This window comes from Nerophis lumbriciformis, linkage group LG14, assembly GCF_033978685.3.
Source record: "Nerophis lumbriciformis linkage group LG14, RoL_Nlum_v2.1, whole genome shotgun sequence".
NCBI lineage: Eukaryota > Metazoa > Chordata > Actinopteri > Syngnathiformes > Syngnathidae > Nerophis > Nerophis lumbriciformis.
This window is the reverse complement of record NC_084561.2, coordinates 11,710,032-11,731,048: the sequence shown is the minus strand read 5'-3', so window position 1 is coordinate 11,731,048 and position 21,017 is coordinate 11,710,032. Positions and strand designations below refer to the sequence as shown.

The 21,017-nt window shown below is 41.1% G+C and overlaps 1 protein-coding gene across 1 annotated transcript; it reads left to right on the top strand.

Annotated features, from left to right (window-relative positions):
* Positions 1–4,240: 4,240 nt before the first annotated feature.
* On the top strand, positions 4,241–19,757 carry nmur1a (neuromedin U receptor 1a). The gene is made up of 3 exons (XM_072914741.1): positions 4,241–4,253; positions 6,048–6,941; positions 19,319–19,757. The coding sequence occupies exons 1-3, from the start codon at positions 4,241–4,243 to the stop codon at positions 19,702–19,704; spliced, it is 1,293 nt and encodes a 430-aa protein (XP_072770842.1). The 3' UTR covers positions 19,705–19,757.
* The last annotated feature ends 1,260 nt before the right edge of the window (positions 19,758–21,017 follow it).

The window sequence follows — 21,017 nt, the reverse complement described above, 5'->3', positions numbered from 1 at the left end:
GGTTGGCAAGTATGCATGTTCATCCAAAATGCAAAAATGCGTGTTCAAATATCATTTTAGACGATTATCCTTCAATGTGTTATTTTGTGCAGACACGTTTTGATCGTTAAAGTGGTGTCGTACAATTAAATTATTGCTACTTTTGGTGGTAATGTTAGTAAGAATTGTTAGTGCAGTTCCTCTCAAATAGTGGGGCCCCCTAAGGTGGAGGGGGTGGGCGTGTGACCCCCGAGGAACATGCTCTATCAGTATATTTCTAACTCTGCTTCCAAAAGCTGAATTTATTTCGAACGTGCATACGTTTACGATACGATTTATCCCGTTTTCAGTTTCTCATTATTCAGCATTTACGAAAAGGGCTTACGGCTTTTTAGTGTGGTTTGCTAGCTGCACTAAAGCGAACCAGCGAGTGGTTAAAGCGGTGGGGAAAATTACAAGGACGATACTCCCAGAGATGAGTGCCATGTAGACAACTCGCTGCCTAAAGCGAGTACACAACATCCTGAAGGACAGATACCACCCAGCACATGGCCTCTTCAACCTGCTACCCTCTGGAAGGAGGTATAGATCGATTCGCGCCAGGACCACCAGAATGTCTCACAGTCTGTGTCTCCAGGCTGTGAGACTGCTAAATGAACAGCCTGTCCCTTTGCTGCCCCGGACCATCTTATTACCTCACTCCTCACCACCTCAATAATTGTGCTCTGGACATTGCATTGCTGCAACATCAACGTAACACCCATCAGACTGTTCCCACCCCCACGTCCCTAACAATGCTAAACTGTAAACTATGGTCAACCTGCACTTCAATGCACTTTCTATGCCGCTGGCCAAAGCTCTAACAAAATCACGTTGACATGTATGACTTAAGTGTTTTTATGACAATGACAATAAAGGAATTGATTGATTGATTGATTGATTGATTGATTGAAGAAGTTGAGCTTATTTAATCCTACCCCTTTTTGTTTTCAGAGCAATTTCTAACACATTTGTTTGTACTCAATCTCTAACACAACAGAGTTTTGTGTGTCGTAATATGTATATTAGCCTTGCTTGAGGTTATTTTCCTGGTCTCAAACTGAGCCACCCCTTGGTTTTTTGATTGATTGATTGAAACTTGTATTAGTAGATTGCACAGTACGGTACATATTCCGTACAATTGACCACTAAATGGTAACACCCGAATTGTCACGACGTGGACTGTGGGTTTTTTTTTTTCCCGAGATGCAAGAGAAGTTGGAGCGGACATGGCGTGAAGGTAGATACATGATTTATTATTACTCTAATAAAAGAACAAACAAAAGGCGCGCACAAGGCGGAGACACAAACTTGACTAAGAAAACAAAAACTAGAACTTGGGCAAAAACTATGGACATGAAACAAAACACTTACTGTGACATGGCATGAAGAGAGCAGAGGTAAATCATCGCATTAAGTGCGCAGAAGTAGTATTAGAGCAGAGCATGAATAATGTCAATGTCGCCAGGACGACCAACTGAAAATGGCAGGCTTAAATAGCATTGACATGATTAACACCAGGTGCGTGAGTCCAAAACGTGAAACAGGTGAAACTAATCAGTTGTCATGGAAACAAAACAAACAAGAGTGCACAAACAGGAACTAAAAAGAGTCCAGGACCCAAACAGAACATAGCCAAAACAAAAACATGATCAACAGACATGACACTAATACGTTTTTCAACTTGTTCAAGTCGGGGTCCACGTTAATCAATTCATGGTAGAGTTTAGTTTGGAGTTTAGTGTTGCTCTTCTGTCTAACCTGTGTGATGTTTGTCTAATCTTGAACGGGTTTGGACTGAAAATGTAATTTCGATGAGCTTTTTCAGTGCAATGACAACAAAGTTCCATTCCATTAAACAGAAACATCCGGCAAAGAACTGCAGAAGAATGCGTTTCCAAGAACCCGTACGGAATAGATTCATTCAATTTGACGTGTTCTCAGAGCGATGTGGTTGGTAGTTACAAAAAGATATTTGCGTGACATTTGGAGCTGTTCTGCAAGAGGAGGGAAGCAGATGGCAATGTGATCTCATTCAATCAGTCTGCTCTTCACTGCCACACTTGAGGTCCGACTTCAACAGCAGTGACACATGACTTAATCGAGCCGTTGATTGGTTCAACACCAGCTTGTCATCAACACGGGGCCACTTGTTGGGGAAAGACGAACGACTCGACTCCCTGGATACGTGCCCGCTTACGCATTCACAGCTGAGGTGCCCTCGAGCAAGTAGCTTAACGACGACAACTGCTCTCCGAGTGCAGGAACGCCCTCCAATTCTTCAACGTGTTACTAAGACGTGGTGTGGGTTAAATTATAGGCTCGTCCGTTTCCTGAGCGTGATCCAAGACAACAGCAAACACTCTTGTGGAGGGAGATGTTGTCAGCGCTGCCCGCAGGAGCAAAGGTCACCGCCTCTGTCCATGGTGCTGAGGACAGAGCACCATCAGACGGGGGGCGTGGCAGTGCTGACGGCGAGACACAGCTGGCTGGTGATTAGATTTCACAGGTGGTACGTGTTAATCTAATCATCTGTTGTCTTTAACAGTAAGCGGTCGGGAGCAGGAAGAGAGAGAGGATACAGACGTGGCTGAAAAGTCACGTCCTGCTGGAGAGAGAACTTTATTTAAAACCTTGTGATTATTAAAACCTGCACGCTGGGCTCCTGTGCCGTGTCTGACAGTGGGACTGCGAGGAAGCAACTTCCACATCTGCCCCACATTGGGCGCCAGATGTGGAAGTGGAAATAATGTTATATTGATGTTATATTATGTTCATCATATCATTATGTGCAATGTGTTACACTTTGTACAAGTCTGTGTTATGCTGGAAATGCCAACTACAAAGTTTTGCTAAAACTTCAGCTCTCAGCTGATCTTTTTTGTTAAGAATTCTATACGTAGTATTTGTTTTTCTTTTGTATTTTTTAATTTTAGCTTTACTTTTATTTGTGTACTTAGTCCACTTTGTTTGCCCTTTGCTGCTGTTGCACTGTAAATTAAAGTTAAAGTTAAAGTCCCAACGATAGTCACACAGACACACACTAGGTGTAGTGAAATTATCCTCTGCATTTGACCCATCCCCTTTTGGGAGGTGAGAGGAGCAGTGAGCAGCAGCGGTGGCCGCACCCGGAACCATTTTGGTAATTTAACCCCCAATTCCAACCCTTGATGCTGAGTGCCAAGCAGGGAGGTAATGGGTGCCATTTTTATAGTCTTTGGTATGACTTGGCCGGGGTTTGAACTTCCAGTCTCAGGGCGGACATTCTAACCACTAGGCCATTCCACCATTGTGGGATAAATAAAGGATTATCTTATCTTAAATATGCGACTTATTATAAAGGTAAATATGAGGAGGCAGCAGCTCTCACCTTCTCATACTTTCTGTAACATCCAGGAAGACATTATGTCAGCCAGCGTGAAAAAAATGTCTCATGAAGGAGCCCAGAATTGTTTTTATTTAAATGTTCGCAATATTTTGGGGTTCCTTACGAGGAAACCTTACAATGTATTAAATCCATGAACTGATATAAAATTGAGTAGATGTGGAGAAATTCTATTTTTACCAATTTTCCCAGAAGATTACCTCCCTGCTTGGCACTCAGCATCAAGGGTTGGAATTGGAGGTTCAATTACCAAAATGATTCACGGGCGTGGCCACCGCTGCTGCTCACTGCTCCCCTCACCTCCCAGGGGGTGATCAAGGTTGGGAAAGTGGCCGTGCCAGCAACCTGAGAGTTCCTGGTTCGATCCCCACCTACTACCAACCTCGTCACGTCCGTTGTGTCCTTGAGCAAGACACGTCACCCTTGCTCCTGATGGGTCGTGGTTAGGGCCTTACATGGCAGCTCCCGCCATCAGTGTGTGAATGTGTGTGAATGGGTGAATGTGGAAATAGTGTCAAAGCGCTTTGAGTACCTTGAAGGTAGAAAAGCGCTATACAAGTATAACTCATTTACCATCTACCATAAAAAAAAAAACTTAAAGCCTTGTCAAGCTGTTTACTGACATATATACTCAGTGGCCTAGTGGTTAGAGCAGTGGTTCTTAACCTTGTTGGAGGTACCGAACCCCACCAGTTTCATATCCGAACCCTTCTTTAGTGAAAAATAAAATGTTTTTTTTTTCAAATTCAAGACAAAGTTATATGTTTTTGGTAACACTTTAGTATGGGGAACATATTCTAAGTAACAAAGACTTAATTTAGCGTTATTTGGTTAGAGATGGGTTTAGAAGGTTAGGGCCAGGGTTAGAGGGTTAGGGTTATAATAAGGCCATGCCAAATAAGGCATTAATAAGTACTTAATAATGACTAGTTAAGAGACAATATGTTACTAATTTGCATGTTAATAAGCAACTAATTAATGGTGAATATGTTCCCCATACTAAAGTCTTACCATGTTTTTTTACTAGTGCAGAAAATGAACCGTGCATGAACATCACCAAACTATTCATGTTTAACCCCACATCTGCAGTCCCCTCCAAGGTTTCTCATTGTGTTCCATTGGGTTGAGTTTTTCCTTGCCCTGATGTGGGATCTGAGCAGAGGATGTCGTTGTGGCTTGTGCAGCCCTTTGAGACACTCGTGATTTGGGGCTATATAAATAAACTTTGAAATAACTTTTACTGCAAATGCCAAATGGCTCCAAATATCGTTTATCGGCCTCCTTGGTTACTAACAATTGGTATTGGTCCTGAAAAAAAACATATACCGGTCGACCTCTAGTCCTCACACACTCTGGTTCTAAAGTTTGAGGGGCCCCCATTAGCATACTTGCCTACCCTCCCGGATTTTCCGGGAGATTCCCGAAATTCAGCGACTCTCCCGAAAACCTCCCGGGACAAATTTTCTCCCGAAAATCTCCCGAAATTCAGCCGGAGCTGGAGGCCACGCCCCCTCCAGCTCCATGCGAACCTGAGTGACGTGTCGACAGCCTGTTTTCACGTCCGCTTTCCCACAATATAAACAGCGTGCCTGCCCAATCACGTTATAACTGTAGAATGATCGAGGGCAAGTTGTTGGTTTCTAATGTTGGTTTATTGTTAGGCAGTTTCATTAACGTCATCCCAGCGCGGTAACAACACACAACAACAGCAGTCACGTTTTCGTCTACCGTAAAGCAGTTCGTCTGCCGTAAACAGCAATGTTGTGACACTCTTAAACAGGACAATACTGCCATCTACTGTACATGCATATGTGACAATAACATCTAGGGCTTTTAGAGAGTGCAGTGCACAACTGCGCACACAACAAGGAGACGAAGCAGAAGAACGAGGAAGATACAGCGGTGGCGACGCCGACGACGAGTAAGATGAAGAAATACGCTTGTAAGTTCCAAGCCGCAGCTGCGATTGGACCTGCATAGCCTCCGGGAAGAAGTAGTGGACTACCAAGTGCTTGGCAGTGAAGATCTTCCTCAGGAAGAAAAGATTGACCGGTTTTGGGCCATGCTAGGGAGAGATGGAAGATTCCAGACTCTAGTGCATTTGATGAAAGCACTTTTGTGCGTGCCAAACAGCAATGCATCATCAGAGAGGGTGTTCAGCATGGTTAGAAAAATAGTGACAGAGAATAGAACAAGGAAGGACAATTCAACCCTTAACTCAACAATGAGTAGATGAGTGTTATGTGTGTGTATATGTGTAAATAAATGAACACTGAAATTCAAGTATTTATTTTATTTATATATTTATATATATATATATATATATATATATATATATATATATATATATATATATATATATATATATGTAATACAATATATATATATATAGCTAGAATTCACTGAAAGTCAAGTATTTCCTATATATATATATATATAGGAAATACTTGACTTATATATATATATATATATATATATATATATATATGTATAGGAAATACTTGACTTGGTGAATTCTAGCTGTAAATATACTCCTCCCCTCTTAACCACGCCCCCGAAATCTCGTTGTTGTTTACGGTGTTAAAAGGTGTTAAGCATGTTATTTGTATGTTAATATAACGCGGATGAATCTTATTCTTCCCAGGTGGCGACTCTCACTACATGAACAAGATGCCACCTTACAACTGCTCCTCTGATGTAACCAGTCTGGACAGCAACAGCAGCCACGTCCAAGTGCAGGACTCCTGCGTGACAATGGACACCGTTCTGGATAATTACTTGGGACCCCGTCGGTCACCTGTGTTCCTTCCCGTCTTCGTCATTTACCTGATCATCTTTTTGGTAGGCGTGTTGGGCAACGTACTGACTTGCACCGTCATCGCTCGCAACAAAGTGATGTGGACGCCGACCAACTACTACCTGTTCAGCCTGGCGGTGTCGGACCTGCTGGTGCTGCTGCTCGGCATGCCGCTGGAGCTCTACGAGCTGTGGCAGAACTACCCCTTCCTCCTCGGAAAAGGGGGCTGCTACTTTAAGACTTTCCTGTTCGAGACGGTCTGCTTCGCGTCCATCCTCAACGTGACGGCGCTGAGCGTGGAACGCTACATCGCCGTGGTGCACCCGCTGCGCGCAAAGTACGTGGTGACGCGCACGCACGCCAAGAGGGTCATCCTCACAGTGTGGGGCGTGTCGGTGTTGTGTTCTCTCCCCAACACCAGCCTGCACGGGATCTCCTACCTGAGCTGTACCTCCTGCAGCCATGGCGGGCCTCCGAGTATCGAGATCCCGGACTCGGCCATCTGCACGCTGGTGAAGCCGCAATGGATCTACAACCTGATCATCCAAGTGACCACCTTGCTTTTTTTCATCCTACCCATGCTGACCATAAGTGCTCTGTACACGCTCATTGGGCTGCGGCTAAAACGGGAACGGATGCACCAGGCACTGGAGGCCAAGGCAGGCGCTAGTCGGAACAGCTTCTGCAACAGCCGCACCCAACAACAAAAGGCTCGACGACGGCAGGTCACCAAAATGTTGTGTAAGTATCGCCTGATTATGTCGGGTTTTAATATTTAAAGTTGTGAATCGTCGATATAGAGTCCATGAAACAATGACTGCGGTTACAAACGCTTTTGGTCCCCTGCTGTTCAGTTTTCTCTCTGAGGTCAGTTTTCCAATTGTTAGGTTTATGGTAGAGATGTCCGATAATATCGGACTGCCGATATTATCGGCCGATAAATGCTTTAAAATGTAATATCGGAAATTATCTGTATCGGTTTCAAAATTATCGGTATCGGTTTCAGAAAGTAAAATGTATGACTTTTTAAAACGCCGCTGTGTACACGGACGTAGGGAATAAACCTTAAAGGTACTGCTTTTGCGTGCCGGCTCAATCACATAATATCTACGGCTTTTCACACACACAAGCGAATGAGGGTGGCCGTATAAACAACTTTAACACTGTTACAAATATGCGCCACACTGTGAACCCACACCAAACGAGAATGACAAACACATTTCGGGAGAACATCCGCACCGTAACACAACATAAACACAACAGGACAAATACCCAGAAACCCCTTGCAGTACTAACTCTTCCGGGATGCTACAATATACACCCCCGCTACCCCCTACCCCCGCCCCACCTCAACCTCCTCATGCTCTCTCAGGGAGAGCATGTCACAAATTCCAAGCTGCTGTTTTGAGGCATGTTAAAAAAAATAATGCACTTCAATAATAAATATGGCAGTGCCATGTTGGCATTTTTTTTTTTCCATAACTTGAGTTGATTTATTTTGGAAAACCTTGTTACATTGTTTAATGCATCCAGCGGGTCATCACAACAAAATTAGGCATAATAATGTGTTAATGCCACGACTGTATATATCGGTATCGGTTGATATCGGTAATTAAGAGTTTGCTTACTTACTAATAAAAAACAAGTTGTCTTGTATGTTCAATATTTTATTTAAAGACAAACTTGCAATAAGAAACATATGTTTAATGTACCCTAAGATTTGTTGTTAAAATAAAGCCAATAATGCCATTTTTGTGGTCCCCTTTATTTAGAAAAGTACCAAAAAGTATCAAAATAATTGGTATCGGGACAACACTAGTCTGTATTTATATAGCGCTTTACTGTACCTGAAACAAAACCCAAAGCGCTTTTAAATTATACTTGACATTCACCCATTCACACACCGAATACGTTTCCATGCCCTAAATTAGTCTGATTTCTCAAATAGTTAAGTTTTTTTGTGTTTTCACAACGACATGTGAAGTACCAGTGACCATGCACACTCAAATGCGACTATTGGTCTGACGCAGTATGTCTCCCGTACACTGGGGGTGCGTTTGTTTCCTTTTAATAATAATAATAATAATGGATTAGATTTATATAGGGCTTTTCTAGACACTCAAAACGCTTCACAGAGAAGTAGGAACCCATCATTCATTCACTCCACATTCACACCTTCACATTCACATTTGTCGCCGCAGCTGCCCTGGGGTAGACTGAGGCTGCCAGTTTGTGCCTACGGGCAAGGGTGAAGTGTCCTGCCCAAGGACACAACGGCAGTGATTTGGATGGCAAGAGGCGGGGAGCGAACCTGAAACCCTGAAGTTGTCACGGCTGCTCTACCCACCACACCATGCCGCCCTTTTAGCGTGGATTGACTTATTGCTTTTCCAGTTGACCTATGACTTCACACCAAAACAAAGCGTCTGCAGCTCCTTGCAAGTCAACAGCGCAGGCACAGATTACAAATATTACATCTCTAATGGCTATGCTGAAATAGCAGACAGCATCAGAAAGTGATCTGAGATTGCACTATGAACATGACACTACTACCAAGAAGGTCTCAGAGCTGATGCAGGTCCGAATCAAAGAAATACTGGTGAAAGAAAACTGATTCGAAGGAATTTTTGGACGGAGAATCACGGAAACAAAACCTTTGAATGTCTGGGGGTTCATTGAAAGGCTCTGTGGATTGATGGAATACAATAGGGCAAAACCAGCCTTGCCCAGGAACACCCCACTGGTTTTGGAGTATAAATATTTGGGGTTTTGGCATCAGCCGCTAGACTACATCTGAATAATCTAAGTCTAAGACTAGATCCGACCAATCTAAGTCTATGAGCATGAACGAATGAAGCCTACTGAGGTGTTGGCACCAGCCACTAGAATAGATCTGACCAATCTAGAGCTGTGTCCCAATTCAGGGTCTGCATCCTCCGGAGGAGCCGGCCTACGCAGCCTCAGAAGTCTGGACCTTCGGAGGCACCTCCGAAGGATGTGTCACCCGTTGTTAAATAGGACAGTCTAGCCTGCAGAGGATTTCCTGGTTGCGTCACGAGGTCATGACGCCTGCCGTCCAAATATCCGGGTTGAACAAAGAGGCGCAAAGCATCTTGGGATATGGAAGGCCACGAAGGATAGTCGCGGTGCATCCTCCGAATACAGGGAAAAGGAGGGCACATTCGTCTGCTGCATTTGGAGTAGCTTTTGAATTTGAATGAATTGGGACAGCCTTCGCGCAGCGTTGTGACGTAAGCGGCCTTCAAATTCGCCCTTCGAAGGATGCAGACCCTGAATTGGGACACAGCTTTTAAGTCTATGAGCATGAACTGATGAAGCCTACTGAGATATTGGCACCAGCTGCTAGACTAGATCTGACCAATCTAATAAGTATATGAGCATGAACTGATGAAGCCTACTGAGGTATTGGCACCCGCTGCTAGACTAGATCCGACCAATCTAAGTCTATGAGCATGAACGAATGAAGCCTATTGAGGTATTGGCACCAGCCACTAGAATTGATCTGACCAATCTAGAGCTGTGTCCCAATTCAGGGTCTGCATCCTCCGGAGGAGCCGGCCTACGCAGCCTCAGAAGTCTGGACCCTTGAAGGCACCTCCGAAGGTTGCGTCACCCGTTGTTAAATGGGACAGTCTAGCCTGCGGAGGATTTCCTGGTTGCGTCACGAGGTCATGACGCCTTCCGCCCAAATATCCAGGTTGAACAAAGGCACTCAAAGCATCTTGGGATATGGGAGGCCACGAAGGATAGTCGCGGTGCATCCTCCGAATACAGGGAAAAGGAGGGCACATTCGTCGGCTGCATTTGGAGTAGCTTTTGAATTTGAATGAATTGGGACAGCCTTCGCGCAGCGTTGTGACGTAAGCGGCCTTCAAATTCGCCCTTCGAAGGATGCAGACCCTAAATTGGGACACAGCTTTTAAGTCTATGAGCATGAACTGATGAAGCCTACTGAGATATTGGCACCAGCTGCTAGACTAGATCTGACCAATCTAATAAGTATATGAGCATGAACTGATGAAGCCTACTGAGGTATTGGCACCCGCTGCTAGACTAGATCTGACCAATCTAAGTCTATGAGCATGAACTGATGAAGTCTACTCAGATGAGAGGCAAAACGCCTTCGAAGACAAACCGACTGTCCGGTTGTGATCAATCGAATGCCCTGAGAATACAAAGACCTGGATGATAGAGAACATTCATAGACATTGACGAAAGGAGTTTTAAATTCAAAGGAAAAGACCGTTTGTGCCCCGGCCGATACTGCTCCAGATGAAGGTTGCTATTGTTGTGTGCAAGCTTGCCAGTTGTGCAAAAATACAGAATTAATGTTAATCAGTTTGGAGAGCACAAATCCAGCGTGAAGAGGTTTGTATACGCTTTCTCCTTTGCCTTGTTATATACAGTACCTGCTTCATTCTCTTTCATCTCATTCTATTTCATTCGGGAGTCTGAATCAAGCCTGTATTCTTCATTTCCTTGGCTACTTTCTTGAATAAATCTCGGATTGTTTTTTCCCCCATGAATGCTCTTCAAAATGTTTTAACTTGTGAAGTAAATAAACAGCCTTCTCTTCTTTTTTTAAACACGGCCTGTCCAGCCACTCATGCAAATCATATTTTTGATGTAGCTCTGTTGTCTTATTTGTATTTGACTTTATTAAAAGAGTATATTTCATCTTTGGCGCAGCCAGACCGTAGCAGGAGGGGTTAGAAACAAGTAAAATTGCGAAGGAAATTGCGGGGACAAGAAGGGCATAAGACAGAAAGACAACAACAACAACAACAGAACAACATCCGTGTATAGATGATATGAAAAATGATAGCAGAGAAGCAGTTAGTAAAGTAAATATTAACAACACGGAAATGACAATGAACATTATTGCACTACAAATGGAGAAATAAAAATACCAATAGAAATAACACTAATGATAATCAATAATAATAATAATAATTACCTCTATTATCAACAACACAATTGTTTCAAATGCAACAATACATATACACTATATTGCCACCTGCCTTGACTCACATATGAACTTGAAGTGCCATCCCATTCCTAACCCATAGCGTTCAATATGATGTCGGTCCACCTTTTGCAGCTATTACAGCTTCAACTCTTCTGGGAAGGCTGTCCACAAGGTTGCGGAGAGTGTTTATAGGAATTTTTGACCATTCTTCCAAAAGTACATTGGTGAGGTCACACACTGATGTTGGTCGAGAAGGTCTGGCTCTCAGTCTCCGTTCTAATTCATCCCAAAGGTGTTCTATCGGGTTCAGGTCCGGCCTCCAAACATATTGCTGGGTATTGTGACCAAACAGCTCAATTTTTGTTCAATCTGACATCACATGGACAAAGATAAGACCTTCTGGAGGAAAGTTCTGTGGTCAGATGAAACAAAAATTGAGCTGTTTGGCTACAATACCCAGCAATATGTTTGGAGGGGAAAAGGAGAGGCCTTTAATCCCAAGAACACCATACCTACCGTCAAGTATGGTGGTGGTAGTATTATGCTCTGGGCCTGTTTTGCTGCCAATGGATCTGGTGCTTTAAATGGGACAATGAAAAAGGAGACAACCTAAAATCATCAGCCCGCAGGTTGGGTCTTGGGCGCAGTTAGGTGTTCCAACAGGACAATGACCCCAAACACACGTCAAAAGTGGTAAAGAAATGGCTAAATCAGGCTAGAATTAATGTTTTAGAATGGCCTTCCCAAAGTCCTGACTTAAACGCGTGGACAATGCTGAAGAAACAAGTCCATGTCAGAAAACCAACACATTTAGCTGAACTGCACCAATTTTGTCAAGAGGAGTGGTCAAAAATTCAACCAGAAGCTTGTGGATGGCTACCAAAAGCGCCTTATTGCAGTGAAACTTGCAAATATTAACATTGCTGTATGTATACTTTTGACCAAGAAGATTTGGTCACATTTTCAGTAGACCCATAATAAATTCCTAAAAGACCCAAACTTCATGAATGTTTATGAGAGTTGTAGAAATGATTGGAAACTCAAGACAGTCATGACATTATGTTCTTTACAACTTTTGATCGCGACTGTACAAACCCATACGTCTTAAAAACAAAGTGTACTAAATTTTACATAAAAAGTCAGGCTTTTTCCGTAGTCAGAAGGTGGTCTTTTCAGTAAATGATGAATTCGTGAGAGTCATGCACGTCTTTATGATTCATTTCAGCTGTAAATAACAACATATGAATACTAAATGTCAGTGTTTATCTCACAGCGACAACACGGACACATCCGATTTAGTGTTGGCATTAGCATTCGGTCACGCGGGTGAGACTAATAACTCCACAAATGGCGTCTCACTGACTACTCTAACAGCATGTAAAAAAGAGAATAGTGAATATTTGATGATATTTATCTTTATTCCACTCGATAACTACCTCCTATTTTACATTTAACCTCAAAACAACAAAGTCGTCGAGTCCCATCGATTTGTTTTTTTTTTTACTTTATATCCTTCTGGAAATACGTTTAAAAGAGTCTGTCTACATCTCGTAGATTCGCGTATCAAAAAAAAAAAGTTTGTAAAAATGAATAAACAACATCAAACTGCAAATTGGTTTAAAGATTACGGCTGAGTAAAAACACTGCAAGATAGTTCCACTAATCAGCATTCTTCAGCACACAAAAGTTCCTGCAGCTCAAAAGTTATTGTGTTCTTCTCTCTCTCCGTTGTCAAGCAATACACAAGAAATAAACACGTTGTTGTCAGGTTCAAACCCCGATGACATCTATTAAACAGACAAGAAGCAAGGAATTAAACAGAGGCAGGATTCAATTTAGCTCAATGAGGAGAGCGCGTACACATGTACTCTTGTAGAGTGTCATCCATACTTGCCAACCTTGAGACCTCCGATTTCGGGAGGTGGGGGGTGGGGGCGTGGTCGGGTGGGGCAGGGCGTGGTTGGGGGTGTGGTTAAGAGGGGAGGAGTATATTGACAACTAGAATTCACCAAGTCAAGAATTTCATATACATATATATATATATATATATATATCCTGGAAATATGCAAACAAAACTGTGTTTAGATAATTGATACTTCAAACTTGCATAAATAAATATTAAGGAATATAACATAACTTGGCTTCTGAGAGCTTCAAAATGTAATGAATAAAATGCTAAAGTTGTTGATAAACAAGCAATTATTTTAATAATTAAATATGGTCATTTCAAATGAATTATTATGATAATTTTAAATGAATTATTTCAAATATGTTTATTTTAATGTATAATTCTATGGCTGGATGTAATAAGGAGTCAGAAAAAATAAAAATACAATAAATGTTGGTTTTTAGCAAAATATAGTAAAAATTTATTTAGTTTTTTTTTTTTTTTAATTAATAAATATATTTATTTTTAGGTAAGATAAACATAATAATACAATTTATCTCTAGTCTGGATGATTTATTTCTTGTCACCCTGTTGTCCTCCCGTCGTGAAAAAAGGCAGTCCTCACTCAGGTCCGCATGGAGCTGGAGGGGGCGTGGCCTCCAGCTCCGGCTGAAAATCGGGAGATTTTCGGGAGAATATTTGTCCCGGGAGGTTTTCAGGAGAGGCGCTGAATTTCGGGAGTCTCCCGGAAAATTCGGGAGGGTTGGCAAGTATGGTGTCATCCCACGCTCTGACAAGACAATTCTACGCCTCCTCTTTTATTCGGACTTTCCCTGATTACGTAGCATCAGCTGTTTCTAAAGGGAGGGGGGTGGTAAACAGCCGTTGCCTTCGGTCACGAAACAGTTCAAAGAAAAGATGCCTGGAGCTTGCGTCAGGTCCTGCTTCCTCTCTGCTTTGTTGATCTCGGGTTAAGACAAGATCTTCCTGTGGATTACCATAGATCAAAGAAACTGACACCTTCATGTCGCTTCCCATCGTACACGGTGGAGTTTTACAAGCCTTTTGCTTGGTAAGATCAAAGACAGCTTTTGAAAGTTTCAGAAAGTTTTGTGATAACTTACATACAATTATTCTGACAGTTGTCCTTGCATAGTCTAATGGCGGCTAAAAGGTCGTAGATAAAGTTCCACGCTCTGACAAAAGGCTAAAAGGTCTAATGGCGGCTAAAAGGTCGGAGATAAAGTTCCACGCTCTGACAAGAGAATTCTACGCCTCCTCTTTTATTCGGACATTCCCTGATTACATAGAATCAGCTGTTTCTAAAGGGAGGGGGGTCGTAAACAGCCGTTGCCCTCGGTCACAAAACAGTTCAAAGAAAAGATGCCTGGAGTTTGCGTCAGGTCCTGCTTCCTCTCTGCTTTGTAGATCTCGGGTCAAGGCAAACAATTTTCCTGTGGATTACCATAGATCAAAGAAACTGACGCCTTCATGTCGCTTCCCATCGTACACGGTGGAGTTTTACAAGCCTTTTGCTTGGTAAGATCAAAGACAGCTTTTGTCTGCTCCGCCGGGAACAGAAAGTTTTGTGATAACTTACATACAATTATTCTGACTGTTGTCTAATGGCGGCTAAAAGGTCGTAGATAAAGTTTTAGAAATGTTTCAACTGTTTTCAAACAATCAGCGTTCCCGGGAACTTTTCAAAGTACAACCTGGCTACTTGGAACTAAAATAGTTCCTGTGGAACTTTATACACCTGGGCAGTTTTTAATGGAAACGCAGGGGGGTATTTCATTTCGGTAAATGGGAAAGTTGATGTTAAAAGTTCCTGCAGTGGAAAAAGGGCCTAATGATGTCCCTTACATCACAGCATTTGACCACCTTTATGTTTCATGTCTTTGTATGTGTGCGATGAAAGCAAACACAGAGATGATTAACTATCAGAATGCAAACACCCACGTCTGTTGATTTCACAGTTTTGCAGCCAATGATCTTCTGTTCTACCAACATCTAGCAAAAATGCGCATAAATGGGACTTGACTAGAACAATGCGGCTGTATAGGCGTTATCCTTCTCACAGAAATACTTCAAAGCTGTGTAATCAACCAGCAGTTCTGCAGTCTTCTGAGGCTCCACAAATACAAGAATGAGGGAAGGCTTTGAAGTATTCCAAGCAAGCTTTTTCAAATATCAAGAAAACGTTGAAAAGATGTCCATCAATTAGGCCAAAAGGAAAGAGAAGATCAGAACAAGCCGAGCAGATGACAGCATCGTTCGTGGTCCCTTAGGCCAATAAGATAAGAAGTAGTGATAGTGTGTAATTTCCATCCAGTCGAAATTAGATGACTAATTAATGAGAACAGTATTAGGGCTGTCAAAGTTAATTACTGCATGTGATTAATCACAATGATGAACGCATTAATCATGTAAATTTCACCCAATCTAATTTAAAGTTTTAAAGAAACAACTGATGCATTTCAGGGAAATATTTTAAAGATGTAGGACATTTCTACAATTTGTGTCAAAGCATTGTTTGTTATTTTTTAAAGTTAATTCAAATGATGCGAGCAAGTAAATTACCGTGCTTAATCAAGGTTAATCAAAAGTGTGATTAATCTGATTTTAAAATAAATGGGTTTACATCACTTATTATTACATAACTATCATTTATTCTTGGACACAATTCATTGTTTAAAAAACTGTTATCTGTGAGAAGATAAATACCCTTGTTGGTGGGATAACACATCAGTAAAAGACCCCAAACTATTTTTAAAAAAAAACTTTGTAACTAGTGTCGGAGGCAGATATTTACATGTATCCGAATTTAAGTGTTACTTCTTTTATTTCATAGTCATATTTGAAAACAGCTCGTGTTTTTCCATTTGTTCTCTTTCTGTTTCTCTGCAAGTAAACTGTGTGTGTTAACCTTGAAGCTTTGGAATGTGTTTTGACTAGAGAGATAATGTGCATGTGTTTTGACTAGAGAGATTTAAGAGGGGAGAGGGTTTTGGTCGGGAGGACAGACCATCTTAGCGGGGCGATCCGAATGTTCTATGCTGTCTCTGTCAATGTATATATGCAAAGCTTTGCAAATATATTACAAAATACCTATTCTGTCTCTGGTGGTTTTTCAACTCAGCTTTAAGTGTCGTAAAGAGCTTGGGAGCGACTTGTGACTTGAATTCCCTGGGAGGAACAACTGGTCCAAAACGCAACACTAGGTAGATAGATAGATAGATAGATAGATAGATAGATAGATAGATAGATAGATAGATAGATAGATAGATAGATAGATAGATAGATAGATAGATTGATAGATAGATAGTGTGGAGAATGCATATATGGTTAAGAGTTCTTTCTTTATTCATAGTCATGTTTAGAGCATCTAGTGTTTTTCCATTTGTACTCTTTCTGTGTTTGTATCGTATGTCCGCAAGTAAACTGTGTGCTTTACCTTGAAGACTTGGAATGTAGGAGTTGGAGTACTCCCTTTATATCTTATCTGTATTAGAACAATGAAGCTGTATTCCTTTCTGGACAGGGTGGGGGTTTTCTTCGTATTCAAGAAGTTGTCTCTTCCGTTTGAATGTTAGACCAATTCGAGAAGCCGGTATGAATGGTAAATGGTAAATGGGTTGTACTTGTATAGCGCTTTTCTACCTTTTTTAAGGAACTCAAAGCGCTTTGACACTATTTCCACTTCCACCCATTCACACACACACATTCACACATTCACACACTGATGGCGGGAGCTGCCATGCACGGCGCTAACCAGGCCCATCAGGAGCAAGGGTGAAGTGTCTTGCTCAAGTACACAACGGACGTGACTAGGATGGTAGAAGGTGGGGATTGAATTAGTAACCCTCAGATTGCTGGCACGGCCACTCTCCCAACTTCGCCACGCCGTCCCCAATGTATTGGTGTGGGCTGGTCTCCTGAAACTTTAGTAAAACTTGATAATATTCCTATTCTGTCTTGATGGTCCTTGATTTACTCTGCATATATGTCATCTGAAAGTACTTGGGATTGACCAGTGACTTTAATTCCCTGGGATGAAGACTGGTCAGACGTAACAATTGATAGTACTTTATTGATTCCTTCAGGAGAGTTCCCTCAGGAAAATTAAAATTCCAGCAGCCGTGTACAGAATTGAAATCGAATTTAAAAAGTAAAAAGTAAATAATGGGGGTATAAATGGAAATAAAATAGAAAATGTAACAATAAGAATAAAAATAAAAAGCAACAATACAACAGTAAAAATAAGAATATAACAAGAGAAACTAGGCAATAGTGACCATGTTATGAAAAGGTAGTTTTTTGTTGCAGTTTATTTCAGTAAACTACGGGTTATGGTTGCATTTTGCGTTATGCATTATCGGTTATTTTAGTTGCAGTGAAAACAATTGCGTGTCAATCTCTTTACTGGTAACTAGATGACAAATCTGCTGGTTTATAAATGCAGACAAAAACTGTAAAAATAGTATTTTGGTATCATGCATAATAATATTATTTTGATTTTACCATAATTTGCATAAACTAATGTATTTGGTATGACTATATTATGACTAAAGCCAGGGGCCCTAAGCAGAAATTCAATTTGAAGCCCACCCTGCCATTTATGTGAAACAATTAATTGTTTTCAATCAAAATTTTACATAATTTGATTCAAAATTTGATGAAAAATGAACCTATCTTTACATAGCTTTCAAACACATGTCCGGATTTGATCCCAGTACTTCTACTCACAAGCCTAGCATTAACACAAGACTGCTTAGGGGGACTTTGTGTGTAATTTGCCTTTACATTCTTATCAGTGACAGAGCAGTAAGATGCTAGGAATACCTTTGTGGTAATATTTTATATTAAAAGCCCTGTCTTTTTATAATTTACATTTTACATGCGCTTCCTCATACAAATGCCCAGCGTGTGATTTACGAATTGCGTCCCCAGGAAAACAATACAAACAAGCCAAAAATAGAAGAATTAATGGTAACACTTTAGTATGGGGAACATATTCTAAGTAACAACGACTTAATTTAGAGTTATTTGGACACTAGGAGAACATATTCTAAGTAACAACGACTTAATTTAGAGTTATTTGGACACTAGGTGAACATATTCTAAGTAACGACTTAATTTAGAGTTATTTGGACACTAGGGGAACATATTCTAAGTAACAAAGACTTAATTTAGAGATATTTGGACATAAGGGGAACATATTCTAAGTAACAAAGACTTAATTTAGAGTTATTTGGACATTAGGGGAACATATTCTAAGTAACAAAGACTTAATTTAGAGTTATTTGGACACTAAGGGAACATATTCTAAGTAACAAAGACTTAATTTAGAGTTATTTGGACACTAAGGGAACATATTCTAAGTAACAAAGACTTAATTTAGAGTTATTTGGACACTAGGGGAACATATTCTAAGTAACAAAGACTTAATTTAGAGTTATTTGGACACCAGGGGAACATATTCTAAGGAACAATGACTTAACGTAGAGTTATTTGGACACTAGGGGAACATATTCTAAGTAACAAAGACTTGATTTAGAGTTATTTGGACACTAGGGGAACATATTCTAAGTAACAAAGACTTCATTTAGAGTTATTTTGACACTAGGAGAACATATTCTACGTAACAACGACTTAATTTAGAGTTATTTGGACACTAGGGGAACATATTCTAAGTAACAACGACTTAATGTAGAGTTATTTGAACATTAGGGGAACATATTCTAAGTAACAAAGATTTCATTTAGAGTTATTTGGACACTAGGTGAACATATTCTAAGTAACAACGACTTGATTTAGAGTTAATTGGACACTAGGGGAACATATTCTAAGTAACAAAGACTTAATTTAGAGTTATTTGGACACTAGGAGAACATATTCTAAGTAACAAAGACTTAATTTAGAGTTATTTGGACACGAGGGGAACATATTCTAAGTAACAAAGACTTAATTTAGAGTTATTTGGTTAGGGTTAGAGGGTTATGGTTGGGGTTGGAGTTAGGGTTACTAAGGCCATGCAGAAGAAGGCATTAATAAGTACTTAATGACTAATTATGAGCCAATATGTTACTAATTTGCATGTTAATAAGCAACTAATTAATGGTGAATATGTTCCCCATACTAAAATGTTACCGAATGAATATACTGTACAGCAGAACAAAGGTGATAGAAAATCTACAACAAATGTGTTTAAAAGTCTATTGTTGTGCTTTTTTGCAGTTGTTTTAGTGGTGGTGTTTGGGATCTGCTGGGCCCCGTTTCACACCGACCGCCTGCTTTGGAGTTTCATCAGCGATTGGACCGACAACCAACTGCAAATCTTCCAGTACGTGCACATCCTCTCTGGAGTGTTTTTCTACCTCAGCTCCGCCGTCAACCCGATCTTGTACAACCTGATGTCTACGCGCTTTCGAGAAATGTTCAAGGAGGTCATGTGCCATCGGCCGCACCACGTCGGCCCGAGGAAATACTCTCTCAGTCTCACCCGGGTGACGCTGCGCAGCACCCTCAACGACGCCCCGCAGAGCTGTGGAGCGAATGTGGCGGAGGGCGAGGCAGAAGGAGGAGAGCAGGCAGTGAAAGAGGAGCCCACTTACACATGTTAGGATTTTACAATTCCAGCAAAAAATGATGGAATCGGCAGGATTGGATTTTTTTAAATTTCTTTTAATTTTTGTAACAGACATGACACAAAACTATAGGCAACTTTTTGGTTTTAAGAAACACTCAAATAAATCAAGAAATATTGTGGTAGTAACTAAAGATGTCCGATAATATCGCACTGCCAATATTATCGGCCGATAAATGCTTTAAAATGTAATATCGGAAATGATCGGTATCGGTTTCAAAAAGTACAATTTATGACTTTTTAAAACGCCGCTGTGTACACGGACGTAGGGAGAAGTACGGAGCGCCAATAAACCTTAAAGGCACTGCCTTTGCGTGCCGGCCCAGTCACATAATATCTACGGCTTTTCACACACACAAGTGAATGCAATGCATACTTGTTCAAGAGCCATACAGGTCACACTGAGGGTGGCCGTATAAACAACTTTAACACTGTTACAAATATGCGCCACACTGTGAACCCACACCAAACAAGAATGACAAACACATTTCGGGAGAACATCCGCAATATAAACACAACAGAACAAATACCCAGAACCCCTTGCAGCACTAACTCTTCCGGGACGCTACAATATACACCCCCCGGTACCCCCTACCCCACCTCAACCCTGACCCCCGCCCACCTCAACCTCCTCATGCTCTCTCAGGGAGAGCATGTCCCAAATTCCAAGCTGCTGTTTTGAGGCATGTTAAAAAAAAATTGTGACTTCAATAATAAATATGGCAGTGCCATGTTGGCATTTTTTTTTTCCATAACTTGAGTTGATTTATTTTGGAAAACCTTGTTACATTGTTTAATGCATCCAGCGGGGCATCACAACAAAATTAGGCATAATAATGTGTTAATTCCACGACTAATTAACAGTTGGACAATATCGGAATATCGGATATCGGCAAAAAAAGCTATTATCAGACATCTCTTTTCTTTAGCCCATTGTAACCTTGTTTTTGTCTGTTTAGGTGTTAATGACGGCTGTCGTTCAGCTTTTCTGTATTTAAATCTCATTTTCTTTAGGCGCTTTCCTAAAGTTCGGTTACAGACGCTCCTTCCAGCTTCCGCCCATTTGTACTTCATTTGTTTTGCAGTGCAGTTTTCAAGGCACATTGCTTGAAGTTTTCTGTCTTGATGTGTTCCTTGCCTTTTATAACATTCCCATGTTGTTCCTACTTGGTCCAGGTTTTAGACACAGCTGACTATGAACAATCAACATCCTTCGCAAGATTGCGTGATGATTGACATTCTTGAATAAAGTTAATGATCCTCTCCTTTGTTTTGAAAATCGACATCTCT

Coding starts and splice junctions, on each gene's coding strand:
- nmur1a (XM_072914741.1), top strand. Junction 6,942..19,318: donor GCAGGTCACCAAAATGTTGT/GTAAGTATCGCC, acceptor GCTTTTTTGCAG/TTGTTTTAGTGGTGGTGTTT.